Genomic DNA, 22,044 nt, shown 5'->3' with positions numbered 1-22,044 from the left:
TATAGTCTTCTATGTGTGGTGCTTCACTTTAACATAAATATCATGTAAAGCATCAGTGTTAGGACCCTACATTCACTTCTCTTACTTCAGCTGTGATGACGTTTGCTTGCTCATCACTCACGTCACTGAGTCACACACGGTTGTGTAATAGTTCTTTGATAACTAATCATGTGTCTGTCTGGTGTCCAGCACCACCGCTGCACCTTTCTCCCAACTTCAGAGTCTTGCATAATGGATGTGCTGTGCTATTTCTGCTTCCTGTCCTTCTTCCTGAGACACCACCACACATACACACTTACTTCTCCAGTTCCTCCCTATCCTTCCCCTCTTTGCCACAGGCATCCCTGCCTTAACATGTGCCCCCTTGAGAATACTCAACCCCTAGTGTCCCATGCTTAGTTTCCATCCTGCATTAGTGTATGCGCCGTTTGCTATGTGCTGTGAAGGAGCAGGGATGTGACAATATCATACATTTTAAAATACTGGCTTCACATACAATTTAATTATTTTTTATTGTGACTGATTTTCCAAATGAGATTGAAGTCAAATCATGAATAAATACGGAAGTATGATTTTTTTTTTTAAAGATTAAATTCAGTTCTCTGAATATAAAATTCAAAATATTCTCATTTGTATTAGTTAATATAAGTCATAATATTTAATTTTGAGGTTGTATAGTTATTAATAAAACAGTGCAAATTTCTTCTATATAAATGAGGCCTTTCCATTTCTAAATATATTTTGTGCATTTTTTCTACTCAATCATGTATCTTTACTTTTGCACTTGATGTCTCTCCCTGACTCTGGTCTTTTTCTCTGCAGGAGATGATCATCGACAAAGTGAACGGTCATCCCGTCCCCCGCTATTTGATATACGACATCATCAAATTCAACGTGAGTAGCCCAGCTATTTAAGAATGTGTTGCCTCTCCTCTGACCTATTGCTCCTGAAATCTGTCAGACCCAAATGTCAGACAGAATAAATAAGCATCCCTTTGGACGCATTTCATTAACACTGTCATCTCTGAGCAGCTCCTCCTGCCCTCTCTCTCTCTCTTTTTTTTTTTTTTTATCAGAGCAAGGTGTGTACTGCACTCAGGGAAAAGCATAGATGTGGAATTTTCTTACCTTGAAAGCTAAAAAAATCAAATCCAGCATGGGTTTCTCTAAGGCTTTACTGTAGCAGGCAGCGGAGCGGTGCTCATCCAGCCTCTGCACAGAGATGACAGGGCTCATCTCTCTGCTTGCTTGACCCCACACCCTGTCAAACACTGGGCTTTACTTAAGTCTGACCTTAAACACAACAACACTACGGCTGAACTGTTTCTGACCCATTCTGAATCAAGTTTTTGTACTTTTACCCCTGAAAGTTTATTCAATTAATATATGATGTTAAGATAAACTGAACACAGGACACTATTTCAATTGATAAAAACGGTAAGTCCTTGCTGGTGTGACATTTTAAAAAAGTAACCGTGTTGACTGTTGATTTTAAGCCCAATGTGTCTGTGGTTGTCATAGTTACAACAGATATTGAAGATGGGAGGTTCATTAAAGACATATCTAATGAGTATTTTTGACATTATAATTTACAAAAAAAGACTAAACAATAGGGGCATTTGTTGGGACATTTTCAGTCGGAATTGGGCAAAAGTCGCCAGTTAACATGGTCACTCTTCAAACCGTAACACCAGAACTTCACTTTAGGTGATGTTTACTTATATCTGGTGGAGAATCCTTCGCCTTACAGTTCTATATGATCAAAGTCTCCAATATTACCAACAGCTTTATGTATTTTCAATGTGACTGGGTAAATAATGCCTGTTAGGGAAGTGAAAGACAAGAAATGAATGTTCAGTAATTGCCAGAGTGTGTCCCTGCTTGTGAAATTAACCTTTATGTATGTGTAAAAGCGTGATCCTCCTGTTGAGTTGATCTGAATTGACCATTTTTTCTTGAGAAGAGCCCGAGGAAAACATTACAAGGTTGTTAAATGCTAACACGCTTTCAAACTGTAAATTAATTCATCCTTTCAACTCTGGTCCGCGCGCCGCTAATAGCAAGCAGGCCAGGCAGGAGACAAATGAGCCTACAGTTTGCCCTGAGCGAGCCTCTCCTGTCTTCCTCATAAAAATTTGATGAATACCTCAGGCTGGAGGAAGAGAGGCAGGGTTACTTCAGCCATTTTATGTTCGTCTGTCGCCTCCTTTCCTGCATTGATCACAGGATCACCGCCAGCAAGCTGCTCAATACAGACTCCAGCAGTACGGAACATCTTCGAAAGACGGCGATGAAGGTAGCAGCTCCACATGACTCCCACCCTAAGCCATCAGTAGAGAGCTGCTGTATTGATCCTCTCCAGCCATTATAAGCCTTCTCCATTATCTGCGGGCAGCTGCACCTTAGCACAGAGGCTCCATCCTGAGACTGAGGGTGGAAATGCAGCAGGAGGGAGAACACACCACCCGCTAGGCCCATGGTCTAACGTGCCACCCTACTTGTTTTGGAAAGTCAGGTGAAGCACAGCGCTGGGATTCCTTCGATTTTTGAGCTCGTTGCGAAGAGTGTGTTCTCTCAACGTTGGATTTAGCTATGAGAGGGGGGACAGTTTTTGATGCTTTTGGGGGATCCATATAGCAGCAGTTTTATTAATGTTAGTGCAGTCTGTATTCTAAGTCGTCCAACAGAGTGTTATTCTGTTCCAAGTGCTGATTTGTACAGCACGAAACTGATCGACCCTGACTACCACCCCGACACATGGAGGGAATTTTCTTTTTTGCTCTCACTGTGAAGCACAGAAAGCCTTTTTTTTTGTCTTCCTAGAAAGTTGCTGTTGCTTGTCAGTGTCTGTCAGCTCCCCCACTGTGGGGGAACTAACACGCTGTGATGGAGGCACGACAGCATTTACATATATGTCCTTAATTTTCAAGTGGATTAAAAACTGTGGAGGTTCGTATGTAAATTTAGCTACACTTTGATTGAGCTTGTTATCTTTTATCTTGACTAAAATAATCACTCTTCAGGTGCAAAATTAGACAAGATAATTAACTAAATCAGATTAAAAGTTCAGGAGAAAAGAAACCTTTAGAAACCTTTTTGTGTCAGCATAGGGACTGCTTCACTGTCATAAGCTCCATTTACTTGTGCTCGAGGAGTTTGTTTACAGGGACAGTCTGTAGCTCTCAGAGTTTTTTGACCTGTGAATAGTCCCAGGGCTGCATCATACATTAAGAACCAACTGCAGCATCCATCTGCTGACGCATCCGGTCCTCCCCTGCGGTCTCATTTCACCTGCAGGCTGCTGTCACATAGTATATCTCTTAAATTTAAAATAAGATATACATTATTGTCCCGGAGGAAAATTTTGCTTTGGGCAAAAGTGCTACATACAGCTGTGTTCACTTCATATTCAGAACATATCAAATATAAAAAAAAGGTGTGTTCAATATATTAATATATATTATTACATAATTAGTGAGATGACTGTAACACACAGTGTTAATAGAGAGCTAGGAATCAGTCAACAAGGATTACCGGTAGTTATAGTGCTACAGCTTTATTGGTCTCTAACTAGCAATAGCCATCAGGGGCTAACAAAGAGTTTACGGTTAACCTCAGTCTCTCTAATTTCCTCATAAATCCCAACACATCCACTCTGTCTGCTGGGACTTTAATCTGCCTGTTTCCTGTGCTCATAAGGTCATTCTGCACCTGCATTTCCACATTCAACATCTGCTTGAACATGCGAGCATTGATAAAGGAAATGGTGAATTTAATGGGGTTAATTGCACAATTATGTTGCCGCAGAGGCAGCAATGCTTCCAACTCAAAACAGCCTGAAAATTAACGAAAAGACACAATCAGCGTTGGGAGCTCTTTTTTTTTTTTTTTTGATTGAACACTAATGCACTGATTTATGCTTAACCCTTACCAGTGGTTACGGGTGAGTCGTCCAAATAGAGGTTTTACCTTTTCATGTTGTTTGAGGGTATAAAAGAGGGAGGTAAAATACATCTAGATTCATGAACTTAGATATGCTATAACAGCTTTAACCCTGTTAAAACATAGTGATTCAACAGGTCTGTGCTATACGTAGGATGCATTTTTGATGTTTTTTTTAACTCTATTTTAAGAGACTAGTCTACTGCGTCAAAGTGACTCATAAAGGAGCAGGAACAGTGGGCTTCAGGGACTCTTACAGTGTAACTTCAGAGATTATTGTCTTAAGTTTTGGCTATGGATAGATAGATAGGTAGGTAGGTAGGTAGATAGATAGATGTACTTTATTGATCCCAAACTGGGACATTTTGTTAAAAGACCCCCCCAATCAATATTTGAAGAAAAAAACTAATTTCTTCTAGCTACAGACCAGTGAAATGACTCCCCTACCTCCAAACATAAGAAATAAGGTGAAATGGTGGAAACAAAGTGAGTATTCCTGTGGAGATAGATACGCTTTGAACCTGCATCAGTTAGTTTGGATATTTATCTTAAAATTAAGTAATTCAAGCAAAAACCTGCAATTTGTTAAGGGAATTACTCCTTTGTTATCGCCCGATTAAAAAGAATATCGAAGTAATAATTGTGTGATTAAAAGCCGCAGTTCTGTTAGAAATATCCCCAAGGATGACACACTAAGCTTCTGGTCCCATTACTGATTAAGTCCCCTGTGTATAGTTTGACTTATTCTAAATTGTCCCTGACAGAAACAGTTTGGAGTTATGTTTAAGGCTGTGTCAGTGTTTTATAAGATGTTTTGGTTTTTGCTGAACTCCTGAGTTCATCCTTCAGCCTCATGCACTTCAGGCTGAAGATGGATTTATGTCAGATTCCGCAGCTCTCTGCTGTTTAACATTTCATGTGTTTATATATAGATTCTTTATGCACTCAGTTTAATCCAACCTATAGGGGGTTATGTAGTACACTGAATTGCACTTCGTTGGACTACGATCTTTCGCTCAGTTCACTTATAATGAATCAGGGGAGCCAAACTTGACTTAAAAACGATGCTGTGGGAGCGAACTAGGTTACAGATTCCAGTGATATGTTGAAAGTTTTTGCCTTTACATTGATGCTTGGTGAAAATTCCAGATTAAGTCAGGATGAATGATGTATCTGTTGCCGTTCAGACCATAGACTGTAAATATTAATGGACGAAGCCTGAGTGACGTCACCCATCTGCTACTGCATGTGGATTTGGAGTCCCATCGATGGCTGTTGCCATGCTGGCAATGCTGTCTCACCCTTACTTTCAGTCATCCTATCAACAGGCGAAGAGCTGGAGTGGGTTTTTAAGCATCTTGACAAACCTTGACAAACGCTTATCCTTCATCAAATCAAAATGGATGAGTGTGTGACAATACAGACATGAGCTACTCAGACCAATTTCTTTATTTGTACCAGACTGTTCTGCTGTAAAAACAGTCTTTTTTTGGATGGGTTTGTATATAACTTCCGGGGCTCCTGGAGCCAGCCTCAAGCAGACACTCAAACTGCAGCATTTTGCACTTCCGCATTAACTTCATTTTTCAACACCAGAGCTTGCGGCTTGGTTCAGACACACAGACCGTACTGTAAACTTCGGAACATGTCAGGAGTTTTGTGCTTGTGTGAAAATAATTAAGTATTAACAATTCACTTTAAGATGACCATTGGTCTATAAAACACAACAAAATATACTTCAAAAATACTATTAAGAAACAACGTAATGCATGGGACCAATATAGCATGCTACCCTTTAGTAATTTGTTAAATTTACTGACCTTCTTAAAACTGATATCATGGAATGCTTAAGGACACCTCTACAATTGAGGAGATGTCTTATTGTTAATATGCTATGAGATGTATTAAGAGTAAACCATTGCTGTTGCTTGTCAAACATGACTCTGGCCTTGTCCAAATCCAGACTGGTGCAAATTAGTCACAATAAAATAGCATGAGCAGATAAATCCCAGATGCAGCTAACCTCTTTTGAACCACAGCAAAACAACATTACATTGATATAATTGATTTTGATATCTGTCAATGTTGGACAAATAAGATCTTTATCTGCTGTGTGTCCCTATTGATCAGGCGTTGACAGCACATGCCTCGAATCATCCGCACTCAGATCTTGCTCAGTCCTGGTGACACAGATGGTGCAAAATGTGTAGGACATGTTACCAGCTGTTGCTCAAGAAGACTGTTGTGTGGTCTTTTTGCTACATTTTCAAATGTGGACATTTTTTTAATTTAGTAATGTAAAATTGTGTTATATCTTATTATAAAACCACAATCTTTATCTTTCACACCATCCTGGGAACAGTAATCACTTTATTTTCACACGTTGTAGTATCACTTCACACAGTCGTGTTGTGTGTGGTTATATATATTAGAGAAGATATTGTTCTGAGATACATGTTTGTTGCGTAAGGCTTGGCATTGTACTTGCTTACATAAGACAGCCAACTTAAATAAGAGTTGCTCTGATCTTCTTTTTCTGTTTTTGCTGAGTATACTCATGAGTCAGTGGACAGTACAACTAAATGTTTGCGTCTAATCTTAACTAATTATTGCTCATCCATCTCTTCATCCACTCTCTAAGAAATATTTCCTCCACCCAATAATTCCATAGCAGGCTCTTGAGAGGAAAGTGGCCTTTGCCGAACAGTCAGATAACAGAATATAAATGCAGCTCAGTCACACCTTCCTGCTCAGTGCATGTCAATATTGATCGAGATATTGATCCATTTCCACTACTGAGCATGAATATTAAAGGGGTGACCATTTCTCTATGTATTATATCTAGGAACTTAAACATGTTTTTGGCTGTGTAACAATAATATACAATACACATAGAGGATGCTCATGAAATAGTTGCTAAATGTTGATGGAAAAATGTTGAAATATGCAAGAAAATGGCTTTTCTGATATCTCATCAATTATTCAACAGACACCTTTGGTTTAGAAATGTTAATTAACAGGGAAATTACTGCAACCATTTTCAGGAAGTAATAATTTTTTAACCAAAAGCCAAAGTACTTAGGGGTTCCTGCATGTCTGATGTGATGATATAGGGGCTTTCTCTGTATTACCTTATTTCAGAAACAGAATATCTTTAATACTTGTATGGTTGGTCTAAAAAAGACATCTGAAGATATAACATTGTTCCATGAGAATGCATAACTGTTTTTATTTACTACTTTCTGATGCATTCAACAAAACAATCAAATGAGTTCAATCAAAATAGTGTGAAAATAATCATTTAAGGATTGTTTGTTTTCTGGATGTGTCCAAAGCCTTTGATAGGATAAATCACGTTAAATTATTTATGAAATTACATAACAGAGGGGTCCCCCCCTTATTTGATAAGAGTATTGCATTTCTGGCATTTGCATCAATCCATATGCGCCCGATGGGGCAGGAGTATATCGGCACCCTATTCAGTGACCAATGGGGTCCGACAAGGTGGGATTCTGTCACCACTTCTTTTTAATCTGTACATGGACGATCTCTCTGAACTGCTTAAAGCTTGTAAGACTGGATGTATGGTGGGAGATTGAATTGTTAACCATTTGATGTATGCTGATGACTTAGTAATCTTGTCACCTTATAGTGCTGGCCTACAGTAACTTCTAAGAATCTGCTCGAGTTGTGGGATGCAGTGTGAAGCTACCAAGATGGACGAGTGCAAGTCAGATGTTTGTTTTTAATAATTTGACCACATTTCATGCTCTGCTGAGAAATGTTATGTTCAAATTTATGTGTCAATTAAATAACTCAGAAAATGTCATAATGTCACTGACTCAGCCCAGACTTAGTGACACAGGTATTCCTCGTGTTTCTGGAAATACAGTGTGAATGTCTCTTTGTATTTTAATCACATGGAGTGATGATATCCCTTTGTTAATGTCCTGTATTTATATATCTGTGCTTTTTTATAACGATATTGACCTATGGGTCTGAAATAAAGTATAAAGTAAGTAAAGTAATGGGTTATAGCCATAATTGTTAAAGTTTACACATACAGGTAGTATAACTTTTACGGACAATAACTTGATTATTTACTGCAATGAGAGTCCTTGATGTTATTGATTTGTTACCTGACGCAAACGAATTGTAAAAGCTTGATTAAGTCCAACACAAATTAGAAAAAAACAAGGGCCTAAAGATTGATCCCTGTGGAACTCCAAAAAGAAAAATAATGGTTCCATAGTATCCCTTCATAAGCAAAAAATGTTTTCATCTTTCCATAACATGTTACATTTTATTTGAGGAAAAAAAAGTTTATCACTGTCATTTTTCACATGTTGTAACAAGAGGACTTTAACTACTCAACAGTAATTTTTGCAAACAACACAAGAATGGGAAAGGGTCTGAAGGTTAGAGATGCTCTATTATAAAAAGGGGTATCACTAAATTATTTTTTGTTTTTTTGCTCTTGATAACCATGTGACTTGGACAACATTTGTCATTCATTCATATTTTTCTATCTCTTCGCAAAACAAAAACTCCTGCTTAGTTTCTGAGTTTTGGCTTTATTTTTCCACTGTCAAAATGTGAGAAATTTTCATTGTTAGATAGTTTTTAAGCATTTAGTCCATGTCCATCTGGCAGCTTTTCAGAACTCACTTATCATTTTTCTCCCTCTTGCATTGATTTCTTTTTCTGTGCTGTTAAAAGTGAGTCATTATTTTTAATCACTTTGTCAATTGAGCAACAGAGATAAGTGGCTCGCCTGGCCGTGCTGTAGCAGGGCGGTCACAACTGCCTCCACTTAACACTTTGAAGTGGTCATGGTTGTTAAAGTAGTATCCTTGTTGTTACTTGGCTTCCACACACGCTTCTTTACTCGTCATCAAGAGTAGGGACTCTATTTTTTTTTACTTGATTGATGGCCTTTGCTCCTATACCGGCCTTGTCTTGTCTCTTTGACAGACTGTGATCCAGTCAGGTTTGTGTTCTATCTGTCAGCAACAACTCTGTGTGGCTGTCAATTCCCAGGAGGGATGCTGTTGTCATAGTGACAAAGAAAAAACGATTGCACACTGTACTGTGTACCTTGTGTGTTGACATACCCATATGTTCTCATGTCAAGGTCTTATTTTGCAGGGTTTCTTGTATGTTCCTCCCTGCATACTTCTCACTTCTAGAGCAGCTATAAATACACAAGAGCTGTATGAAAAGATCACAGCGGATGCTATTGTGTGTATTAAAGTTTTATAGTGTTAGTAAAAAAAAATCTACATTTTTTGTTTCCTTTATTATAGTTGAGTATCTGCATGACTCAAGGTTGACATGAGTTAAAGAGATGCACTGTCAAAAATGTCCCTTTGAGCATGTGCAGGAGTTTGTCTGCACTTTTTAGTAATCAGAGCTTGACTAAAATGTTCACCTATCTTGTTAAAACGTACGTGTAATAACATAATTTTATAAGTGATGTGAAAAAAAGGCAACTATATCAGTTTTAAAAGCTGGAACCTGATGGGTCGGGCAGAAAGATATCTGCCACTTTCTATTGGCTGTTGATCTACTAATTGATTAAGCTAGTCCTGTGGCTCAATATCTGGTGCCAAAATATCAAGTTCTAAAAATGATTCCAACACAAAACTTAAAAATGTATTTTTCCATCTCACAACAGGCCTCTGCTTCCTAGTAATGTTGCACAACAGTGATGACATGGATGCTATTTTTTTCTATAAATATCTGTAAACGTTGCGTTTAATCTTAGGTTACATTAACTGATAAACATGTCTTTTTTTTGTGTGTGTTTCAGGGTCAACCGGTTGGTCAGTGTGACTTTAATATCAGACTGTTATGTATAGAAAAAGAGATAATTTCTCCCCGGATGGAAAAGATGAAGACGGGACAGATTGACAAAACCAAGGAGCCCTTCAGCGTCCGAAATAAACCATTCTTTGACATTCATGCGTCACGCAAGGTAAGCGAACAAAGATACCATTCATACTTTCCAGCCTATTACTTCATCCCATTTGTTTGGGTGACCTAGTGTCAAAAAAGATCTGCTTCTAGCACAATTGTGCAAATCAGGATGACCTAAAATTCTTAGTGTGTGTACAAATTAAACTTGTGATTAGGTAATGCCCCAGTTACCTTCCTTGAAGTTGTTTTACAGGGCAACAGCTGCTCACACGGTCTTTAAGGCAAAACTGCGAGGAGAAAGAGGAATTTCAATAAATAATACATTAACGTCTTCTGAAATGCACAACAGGCTCCCTCTGGTCAGTCCTCTGAGTGGAAAGTCTGTGAGTGGCTGGTGTCTGGGCCTGTACCCACTGGGACAGATCAGTCTCAGCCTCACGACTTGGGCTGCATTCACACTTCAAGCCTTAATGGTCAACTCTGAAAAAATCCCATCTGAGTCACATAGGAGGTAGAAAATCAGATTCAGATCCCTTTTGGCTGCGTAGCCATAGTGTGAAGTGGAAGGAAAAAAAACAGAGCGTCCTCATGCTTTGACCTCATCCCATGATGTCGTTCCGAAAATCCTGGTCTTCATTAAGGAGCCAGTCTTGTGGGTCAGGAGTGCACCAGATTTAAATTCTTTCAAATATACTTGAAGGTTTTTCAATCAGTTCTCCAAAGCCCCTTCTCATTCCTGAACTCTTGACATTTTCTAGATAATGTCAGGACAATCAGGTCGTGATATTTTCAGGAACTTGCCTCTCACAGATGCACCTCACAGCAGGGTGTAATCTTTCCCTGGTTTGTTTTGGGTGAGGGGAATGGGCTAGGAACCTTGTGCAGAAGGAGGATTTGTCATGGGTAACTGTGACTGTCTCTGCATTAATATCACTATAACATATATAAGGATGACAAGATCAACACAACTGTGGAAAATGATATAATGACGACTGAGACAAGCAATACATCGTATAAAGCAGCAAAATTCTGCTCAATGTGATTGACATCATCATCCCGGCCACTCGCTCAAGGGGGATTGATCTAGATTATTTCCTGTTGTGCTGAACCTGACTTCACATGGACATTTTATTGGGAGGCTCAAAGGAAAAAGTCTTCACAAAGTTGGAGGAACATATTTGGCCGTTTGCATTCGCACAAGCAACCCTCCTGGACAATGTCAGGAAATGTTAAGGAGTGCAGTGCGTGTGTGAATGAGAGTTGTAAAGCTAATGACCATGTCCCGAAAGATTCTGGGTGAATGTGCCCTATGCTTGTATAGCTGAAGTGAGAGCTGTTTCAGAATTTTGCTCAAACTTGATGGACTTAAGGCTCTTTAAAATTTTAGCCGTCACACTTCATGCTCCTGAACTTTTTATTTTTTAAACGGAACCTCCTTCAGTGCATTAACTCTGATCTCTTTGCTGATATTGTCCTTTGAAAGTTGTTTAAAAAAAATCTCAGCCTGCTTTCTTTTAACAATCAAACATGTCCTTCACTGTGAATCCTTGCTGTGGAAAATGTGAATAAGGCTGTGCTGTTAGTCACTTCCTCTAGTCACTTCCTCTTAAACCAGCAGTTTAAGACATGCAAAATGACTGTATAAAAACAGCCAATCTTTATGCTGACAGTCTTGGGGTTTTATTAAGCTCGTATGGCGTAATCAGTAATAATTTCATTCTATTTTATAACAAGAAAAAAACTCCCTGCTGGAGCTTTAATCTGACCTTCATATTGCCCCTTTTTAACCACAGGAACCAACCCAGAAAACCAGGAAGTTCTGAGTAACTCTGGTACTTCACTTCTGTTTTTTTAGGAAGGACCGGGGTCTAAATGCTGTCAAAGAAGCAGAACAGTGTTTTTTTAGAGGCATTATTGAACTGTGTTAAGTTTTGTGAAGCAGATGAAACCTCTGGTAGCCCAGAATCGATCTTGGTTCAGTTTGCTTCCTCGGGTGTCATTGATCGGTCAAACACGTGCCTTTAGCCTCATCCATGACGCTCTGCTGCTGGTGTTAAGTTTCAAGCTATCAGCGTATCTGTCTGACGACAAATTGCAGTATTTGGAGGTTTATGGGAAATGATGTCAGTGGAGAATCAGAGCATTTCTCTGCTTAGATGATTTCGTAGATTTTGAGTATTTTCAGCATCTGGCACTGCTTTGACGTCTTCTCCCTAATACCAAGAATAAGTGATGTTAATGCAGACACTTTTTCTTAAATACTTTGGCTCGGATTATCTTGTTTTGCATTTTTCTTTGTAGTTGTCACTTAATAAATAAAAAATCACGCCTCAGGTTGGGAGTTTTGTGCTGTTCCCAGGCTGAGGACAGCAAAGCTTTTATCCTCCAAACAGCTTTTAAGTCCTCAAAGGTCTGCGCACTCGTGCCCTTAATATCACATCTGTGGGAGGTCAGGGCAAGACTAATTTGATGTTTTTCTCAGGCAGAGATCAGTTGAAAATCTTGGCACTGCACACTCAGAGATGATCAAAGTAGAAGGGAGGGTAGAGTTTTGGACTTTTCGTCGTGTGCTGTGGTCACATTCTCCTCTTCAGGAACAAAATACCTGAATGTTTCTATCCTGTTTTTAAATTCTTCACATGAATAGTTTAGTTACCTCTGCTCTCAACCTGCCCTGTCTGCTCCTCTGAGTATCTCTATGAAGGATCACATCCACTCTTTGTTGATGAAGATACTCCAGAAATGAAGTCACCGGTTCCGTCTGGTTTCTGACTGCTCTATTGTGTTGTACAGAAGCCATCTGCTCCCCATACAGTCCAATCTCTGTTATACGGGACATTCAAAGAGGGGAAACTGGATTCTGTCGCATTAATTCATCGCTGCACAACCCTCCACTTCATTACATATCGACCCAAAATTCCTTTTTGGGGTATTTTCAGTCACAGGCTGGAGTTGTATGATGGCTTTTGTCTGGTGCTGCGAGGCTGCTGTTTTCCGTCTTCTGAGTTCATGTCGCCATTTCCCACCGCTCGGGAGCATTTATTCTCTTGGCTTCCTCCACTTGTCCAATTATCTAACAAAGACCCCTTATGTATTACAAGAGGTGGTACATTGGGACAACCAGATAATGTATTCGGGGAATTTCCCTTTTATGTAGGCTGAACAGACTTTTTTCTGACAAAATCTCCTTTGAGTAGAAAATAAGTCTGATTAGATCGGCTCTTTATAACACAGCTGCTGGTGCCTGTTGGACAGTCAGTTTTGTGCAACACGTTTAAGTTTGTATCTAGATGGCATATTACATGATTTATCTTTAAGATTTTGTTCTTGACCATTGTTTGCTGGATTCAAAAAATAATGCATCTTAATCTAACTCGATCAATCAATCTTTGTTTGTATAGCGCCAATTCATAATTAATGTTATCTGAAGACACTTTACAAAAAGCCGGTATAAGACCATACCTATTGTTATGTCACAGTACCCAATGTCAATCCATCATGAGCAACATTTAGCAAAGTTACAGTGGCAAGACAAAAACTTCTGCCGAAAGATGTGATAGATGGAGATAACTTAACTCTCTTACAGAACACTCGTTATCTGCTAAATTAAAAAAGAATAAGACTTATAAAGCAAAAATGTATTATTTGAATTTGATGTATGCATTTGCAATTTCCTGTAACAAGTGTACAAAACTCATCCAACTCTTACATTTTGAAATCATTTTTAGACATATTTTCTCTTGGAAATAAAAGTTCAGGTATTTATAACAAAGTCATTCCCATAGTCAGGAATTAATAATAATTTATAAGAAAAGATGCCAAAAGTCTCATCCCTAGCTGCACTTGCTTTTCTATTATATCTCAGACAAATATATGATGTTGGATTTCATTGAAACATTCATTGGCATCATGCTTGCTTAGCATAACTTTCTAAGTAGTTGGTGCCCCCAAAGACATGTGGTGTTCCCCAGGGATCAATCCTTGGCCCCCTTTGTTCTCTTCATTCGTGCTTTCAGACAGAGTGTAGAGGAAACGAGTGATAATGAAGAGAGAATACAAATAAAGAGAACAAAGGAAGTCAGAGTTGTAAAATAAAAAGAATGAAGAAGACATGAATAATAGCTTTTTACATAATATTGAGCGCTGATAAACTTAATGTGAGCTGGTTTGAGACTATAGTAGGACAAAAGATTGATACCTGTTTCAATACCAATGCAACAACAACAAAAAGTCCAAGGCACTCAATATTGTGTATTGTTTTTTGTTTTCAAGCAACACAAATCACAAGCGCCACGTGAATAAATATGTTGGCAACGTCCATCTCGTGTGATATTACTTTACTGTCAAATAAACTCATCGTAATCACTTTTATTATTTCATGTACCCTGTTGGTATGACAAATTTAGTTCAGACAGTAATTCAATGTGACCTCTGATTAATCAAGTCACAATTAATTCAGGTTAATAATCACAAGACTAAGAGAAATAACAAAGTGTTAATTTGTTTAAGCCATATCTAATATCTTTCCTCATTTATTACATCTCTAAAAGAATCAGATCTATCTGGTATCTCATGTCGACCTCAGGCCATCAGCAGCCTCCCCCCGACAGTCCAGATAGAGATGAACTCTGGAGAGAAAGACTTCAGGTGAATAAATGATATCCTACCAGAGAGGAGATCTTATCTTCAAAAAAAAAAAAAAAAACCTACACAGGTTGAGATTGAGTTTGAACAGAGACCTGAAAACTTGTTATCTGGATACTTTTGTGAGATTGCATTTTCTCAAACCTAATCAGGCCGAGACAGGTAAGATAAAGGCTCAGTGTATGTTCTGAATACAAAATGAGAAGAAATGACGCCTTGGGAATGTGGATTGCAAAGTCAAATAGTTTAAGATTGTGTGCAATCACGGTCCCTGATGTGCGTCAAAGCATCAATTTTTTTTTTGATGGGTTTTGCACTGAGAGAGTTTCACTATTTCATTTCCAAAGTCTATTTCCTTCAAAGTGATGAAACTTGTTTTGACGGCTGTCTATGCTGCCACTGTGAAGATGAGGGAGTGATACAACAATACCATGTAGTATTTTGTCTTGTTTTCTCGTCTTGTCACTTCTTATATTAGTTTAAAAACAATGATGAAAATCTGCCTGAATCATTCTGATTGGGTTGTGAAACTTTGATAATACTTTAGTGAAGTCCTTTTTTTCTGCAGTATGTGTACTGTTCTGAATGGAACAAATCGGTCTTGAGTTGTTTGTATTTCGCATTGGTTTATTTATTTGTCCTGTTAATGAGGTATGTTTCTGTTTGGCTTTATTTATCAATTGATTGATTTTCAATTTTTTTTTCATATTTAGAAGGCACTTGATGTCCCTTTTTGTTATTAATTTTCATTAAGTGTAGGCCTCCATTCTAGGGACACCTAAAGTAATCTAATCTCATTAATTCCCATGCCAGGTTAGGGTCAAAGCTTATCCAAAAAAATTCCCTTCATCAAAATCCCAGCCCTTCCTGTCATTAATAAATGGTGTGTTCACTGTCACATGTCAAAGTCTTTTTGGCACTTAGATGTATAAATTATTGGTAGTCTTGTGGGTCAGCAATAACCAAGAAATAAAAAACAATGGTATCCTTCTTTTTAACCAATATCCCTCCTCTTCACAGCCGGATGTGCTCTTACTATGCTGAAGATTGTAAACCAGATGTCACGGAAATGGATGCACTTAGAAATAATAATAATAAATAATAGTTTGAATAGTTTGACTGCAGAGACGATGAAAATCTCAGAGCACGCACTGCAGACCATGCTGTCGCTCCATAATCACATTTATTAAAGAAAGGCCTGTGAAGTGTTGATCCGAGACAGTGTATTGAGTAACAGCAGCCAATCGCATCACTGTGATGATGAGACTCTTCTCTCCTGACTCGCCCTCCTCTCCTGTGGGCTCAGCCATCATTAATATTTCTATAGATGTCCTCTTCTTGTTACACCGGGGTCCAGTCTCATGTCCTGTCAGAGCTGGTTTGAAGTGGCCAGATGAGATACAAAAAAAGAAGTAACTGCTCCTTCACAGCATGTCTTGTTAGCTTATTGATGTCAGTCTGCAGGTTCCCTTGTTACTTTCTTACTCCATACCCGCTGTCAGCTGTCGAGTCCCCTGCTGTGAGAGATTGAAAAAACCAAACCCTGGTTCTCATGACTGCGAGTCAGGGGCTAGTATTGTATTGAATTAAAGCCGTCTCTTGTTTTTTTTTTCTCCACACTCACAGCACTGCGAATCAGTTTTTGTACAACGAAAGTCAAATCTGCCGTATTGACCCGTGTACCTACAGTGTCTAATTTGTTCTAATTAACAGCAGAAATGTGGGAACCGTTACACGGTGGATATCTCACAGCCGCTCCTACTAACTTAATGAAATACTCTGCAATGAAACAGACATCAGCTGCCACCTCTGGCCTCGGTAATACACCAATCCTCCCTGGTTCGTTTCAAGAACAAACTGCAGTCAATCACCTGCATCCTCTCTCTCTCTCTCTCTCTCTCTCTCTCTCTCTCTCTCTCTCTCTCTCTCTCTGCTGCTGCACCCACTCGCAAAGGGAGACATGTTGACTGTTGTATAAGGCCTTATGCTGCTTGGATGAACACACACTGTAGACTCGATGACTAATGTTTGTTGTTTTTCTTTTTTCTTTTTTTTTTTTTTACTTCTGGTGTTTTGAAATGTTTTTGTTTTCTTCAAAACCTCCGACACATTATGTAACATCTGATGATGCACGTCTTTACAGTACAGGTCGTATTCGTCAAAGAGAGAGAGAGAGAGAGAGAGCAGGTGAATATGTTTCAGGATCTTTATGTGGTGGCTCATCAGAAAAGGAACAAACATCCCCGAGGTCAGGTCAACAGGTGTGTTTAGATGTTCTTGGGGCTGTTTGCTTCAGTCTGCGTTTCACCACCTACTCCTCCTTAAGTCGGCTTTGACCCACAGGGATATCGTGACATCCCTGCGCTTCATCCCTCTCAACAATGAGCCTGAGATAACAAGCACAGCTTCTGCCATAACAGTGGAAATACACATCAGTTATATCCAGAATGCTTGTTTGGTTGTTGTCATCTCTCCCCCTGCGCATAATTGAAAGTAAACTTCTCTGTTTTTACTTTTTATTTTGTATTACAAAATCTGAACTATTAAATCGTAAAAAAAACAGTGGATGACAGATCTGTCGATATTGTTTAAGCTGATTGAGCATTTCCTATGGCAACATTTTGCTGACTGAAACATTACTGAGAAGAACAACATGAACTTTTTATGACATCAAAGCTGGTTGCAGCCTTCGTTGCGACAACAAACTGAAACAATGTGCTAATTGAACCCGGTCATACTTTCTCAACACAGCGTTGTTTGTTGTCATTAGCTAGCTTTATTTCTGTATTACATAAATGTATACCCGTAAGTAAGCTATTTCTGTCTTTTTGTTTATTGCTAATATTCCTGATAATAACATAATATAATTAAAAAATATATTGTCAGGCTGGTAGATGACATCCCTACTACATTAAGGAAGCAAGTTATTCACTTTAAACCAATCGATCCTTCTCTCCTGTCCGACACCGAGATGACCCCTGGTTCTTGTTGCCTCTTCACACTGATTGTGTCTCTGCAGTCGCTGTGAGTGTGACTGAGCATGTGGGCTGTGCTCACCACTGCTGCGCGTTACTCTTTGAATGATCTTATCTATCCCGCAGACAGGCCAGTGATGTTTCTTAACATCATGGGTAATTCTTCAGTACGGCCCCCTGCACTAGCTGAAAACTGCAACCCACATTAGTAGCTGTAAATAAAGAAAGAAAAATGTGTTATTAACACCATCTTTGATTGCTAGTATTTTTACTTATCTGTCCGAAGAAGAAATTGATCTATGCATAGAAAATTGTGACTGTCATTGTGGCATGAAAACCTCCACTCTAACCCTGAATCAGGTAAGGTAACTTTATTGGTACCCATAGGAAGATTTGGTTGTCAGTGAGTGAGTCGTCCTCCTTTTACACACACACACGACAGATATGATCATGACAAAGGGACAATAATGATCAATACTAAAGAGACAAGCCCTTAGTAAAAACAAGATAAAGTAACCCATTGTAAGAATAAGACAAATAAAAACAAGATAAAAATAAGACTACACCCTCAATCAAGTAAAAATCAAGCTAAGAATATAAATTTACCACTGATTAATAAAACATGGTGAGTAATAACAAGGTACAATTAACAATAATCCACCAATTTAAAATGCTATGACTTCACTCATTCTATAGACACGTCCTTTTCTTTTAAACTTATTTAACAACTTATTCATGATTAGTGGAAGGTCTCATATCGACGCTGTCCTGCGTTGTAGCTTAGTTTATGCGGACTTCTCTGTTCCTTCTTGATATTCTTTGGGAATTCTCATTGTTTTGTTTTGATAAGTCAATGGTTGACTTTCTGAAATAAAAATTAACAAGTAGATCGATCAAATCTCAGTAGGTCCATTCAGCACAAGTTCAATTTAATACATGCTTGTGACAAAATGACACAGAAATGAATAATCCTCAAACTGATCTTGAATTAACAAACTAAGTATCTGACATGTTAGCCTCTGCTGTCTCTTTGTCTCAGCTCGAATTGTGAATTTTCATTGGAATATTTTTCTAATTTCATCGCAGGTAAGTCAACGTTAGCTGCGTTTAAAGACACCTCCAGTTTGCCACAGCTTCTTTCATACGCCACAATGGAATTTCATGCTGTGTTCTGGTATTTCTCATTATTCTTGCCTAATTCCATCATTTGGTGGTTTATTCCTCAAAGTGTTAATGTCCCTTCCTATCTTCTCCCTGTCACTTTAAGTTAATGTGTAAAATGCAATCATGATTTTAATAAAAGGACCAGTATCCATCACGAGTTTAGATGTTTAACTTCTCCAGACTGGGTAACCTTGTTTGATTCCAGGCAGGCCGGCGGTTTGGCAGCCCTGCCCGCACACTCTGATGTGTGCTTTTCGTTTAATAGGCGACTGCACACTGGCTTCAGAAGCACATTCACATTAGACTTGAAAGGAGCCTCCAGCATCAGCCCTGTGGTCTGACTAGAATATCAATCCATCCTCTCCTCCTTTGATTCTGCTCTCGAAAACTACACCTCCTCTGAGTGATGAGGATGAGCAGACGGCAGGTAGAACACAGAGGGGTTCAGAGAGGGAAAGTGGATAATACACGAGGCCAGGTGTGCTCAGAAAGTATCACACTGTAATTTTTAAATATGAGCTAGTGGCATTTCTCTGCATAACAACTGATGCAGAAATAATTTGCCTATAAATGACCAGTTGTTGACTGCTCTCCCTAAGTTTAAACCCTTATAGGTTAGGTTGTTTAAACATAGACTGTTTAAAATACGGATGTAGTCTTATTGACCCCTAAGTTTCTGTGGAGGTATTTGGAAGATAAAGAAATGCCGTTAAATAGCCTTTAAAGGTACAGATAAAACACAGAGCACAAAATCCCTTGAAGCAGTTGCCTGAAGGTCTTGATGTTTAATGTTCATACGTGTGTCAGTGCTTCACTCTGAGTTAGGCTTCGCACTTGAGTGAGCCTTCAGGTATATTGAAACCAATTTTTACCCAAAATATAGAATAATTGAAATTCACCACGAGCTTTAGAAAATAATATGATCAAACCAAGATTACACTCGAGTGCTTTATTGATTTACTATATTTTCTTCACATTTAGTTGGTGTTCAGTCATTTTTAATACCTCATATTTTCCAGAGAAGTTCAGAAAAGTGGCTAACGCTGAAACATGTTCAATAAGATGATTTGAAAGATATTAAACTAAAAACCATGATTGAACAGTGCTGAATAACTCAAATTCATTTTACAAGCAATAATGCCAGATATTCTTTGGGTCTATCTCCTCAGATTTGGAAATTGGCAGATTGATTCTGTTCTTAATCGTTATGAACTAAATGCATTTCGGTTTTGGGCTGACATTTGATGTTGTGATCCAAGAAACAACTTTGACCATTTTACTTTTTTAGGGGGGCGTTTGAGGCAAAATGAGTGTAAACAAAAAATCACAGTTAGATCTCTCGGTAACAAAACTGGTTTGCCACTTTTCCTTTTGACTTTATCTTTTGCATGGAAATGCTTTTGTGTGAGTGATAAATCACAAGTGGCTTAAAGCAGTACTATGAATATTGTCTGATTTATTTTATCTTTTTTATTTTATTATCTTCGATTGATTATTGAGGGAAATCTCCAAGGGACAACTCCAATGGATGGTAGGAGATTTTTCTGTCTGATTTGGTAATAGAAGTACACCTTTACTAGCAGAGACAGACTGCATAATGGTGAGAATAATAACATACTGGATGTCATTACAGTACATTACTGTCTGGCTCACTCCAGGCCTGATATCATTCATCATTGTGTCTTTTTGTGAAATGAGCATAAATGTGAAACATCAGGGATGAAAATGGACTGAATTCCATCACCCTGACAGTCAATCTCTCCAGGGGAACGACATCTCTGACACGTTAGCGGCTGATTCTTCTCCCTGAGCACTTCCGTTGTCCCATCTCTGCCCTAGAGTCTGCAATGAAAGCTTGATCTCTTAATGGGAGCTGTGCTGTTCACCTCCGCCCACACATCCCCAGCTCTGTGTTTCCCTTTCTAAAAGAGGTTTACCATGAAAGCAGGGTCTCTGCCCCCTCTCTGCATTATCGCTCCAAGGAACTTCCTCACTGTAGGAGGATGTGTGAGTGGAAGTCTTCTCTTCTGAACGTCTCTCCATCCAAGGTTCAGTGTGCTCGACGAAGGTGGTGGGTGGGTGTGCTAAGATGGCAAGAGAACTGAAATGGAACTCCCAGATCTTTCCGCCCACGTACCATTCCCTCATAAAGGCACCGGTTCTTTTTAGTCTGGCTATCTGCCTTCTCCATGTCAGCACGATTGTCAAGCTTTGTGTGATCTGCTGTGACTCATTCATCGTTCAGGAGAGAACTGAACACTTTGCTTTCTTTGCAGATCGTGCAGAGACCGAACTCTTTTTCTGGTGCTTTAGATAAATAAATGCGGCGCTCCTCTAACGGCTGTTGAACGTACTTACTGCTCTGAAACACGTCTTTTGAGAAATAGTGATGTGTGGCATCAAAGACATTTTTGGAAATGGAAAATCATCCAGTGGTTTAAATATAAATGACACAGGGAAAGCAAATGGTCTGCAGCTGAAGCACTGGGCTCTGTACGAGTTTTACTAAATCCATTATAGATTCTATTTGTTTAGAAAAGCCAAAGCGAAATGAAGGAAGCAAAGGATTCACAGTCACTTCAGGTGTCTTTCTACCAACCTGTTTTTTTATTAGCGATTACAATTTATGCAAAGAAAAACCTGAGTGGGAAGGCTGCAATTTTGCAAAACAATTACAATGGAATAACTCGTGACATATGTTAAATATGTGAATTCCTTGTCACTCAAGCTTCCTCTTCATTACAGTGAGAACAAATATTGGAACACAACACATTGGTTTGTGTAGACGGCTGAGACTGTAAAGTTCTTCTAATTGACACATGAAACAAATACATACATACGCTGATCATCCATGACAATATAACCACCTGCCTAGTGTTATGTAGAAGCCCTGTTGCACTCTAAAACAGCACTGATCCCTAAAGGCATGGTGTATTCTGACACCTCTCTTTTAAAACCAGCATTAACTTTTAATCAATTTGAGCTCCAGTAGCTCTTCTGTTGGATTGGACCACACAGGCATTAGCTCCTCAAGTGCATCAATGAGCCTTACATACAACGAAACTTCAATGCTTTAATAGTGCATGAATTCACTAGGGTTTGGCCAATTGATGACGTTGCTATTTATTGACCATCACAACATCAAGACTCATGTTCGATTCCCAAAAAAACTCCACTAGTACCTTTAGCCCTGCTTAATTTACAACTTATAAGAAGAACTTCTGTGGGTGCCAATATGTCTAAAGGCCCTGACACATCAAGGAGAACTTCGGCCGGCTCTCCTTGTTGTACCGTCGGTGAGCGGTTGTTGCCCTAGTTTTTGCGATGTGTCTGATTCCGTCGGCCTGTTTTGGCCGATCCGACATGTTGAATCGGCTTTGGTGAGAGGCATCTCTCTGAT

The 22,044-nt window shown here is 38.9% G+C and overlaps 1 protein-coding gene across 1 annotated transcript in view; it reads left to right on the top strand.

Moving 5' to 3' along the window:
• The window catches only part of rngtt (RNA guanylyltransferase and 5'-phosphatase), an 82,402-nt gene that overhangs the window by 25,845 nt on the left and 34,513 nt on the right, over positions 1-22,044 (top strand). Inside the window, exons 10-11 of the mRNA XM_061051798.1 lie at positions 823-894; positions 9,755-9,919. Coding sequence (XP_060907781.1) covers positions 823-894; positions 9,755-9,919 — 237 coding nt within the window. The remainder of the gene's footprint in view (positions 1-822; positions 895-9,754; positions 9,920-22,044) is intronic.

Source organism: Labrus mixtus, chromosome 12, assembly GCF_963584025.1.
Source record: "Labrus mixtus chromosome 12, fLabMix1.1, whole genome shotgun sequence".
Classification (NCBI taxonomy): domain Eukaryota; kingdom Metazoa; phylum Chordata; class Actinopteri; order Labriformes; family Labridae; genus Labrus; species Labrus mixtus.
This window is presented reverse-complemented; position numbering and strand designations above follow the sequence as displayed.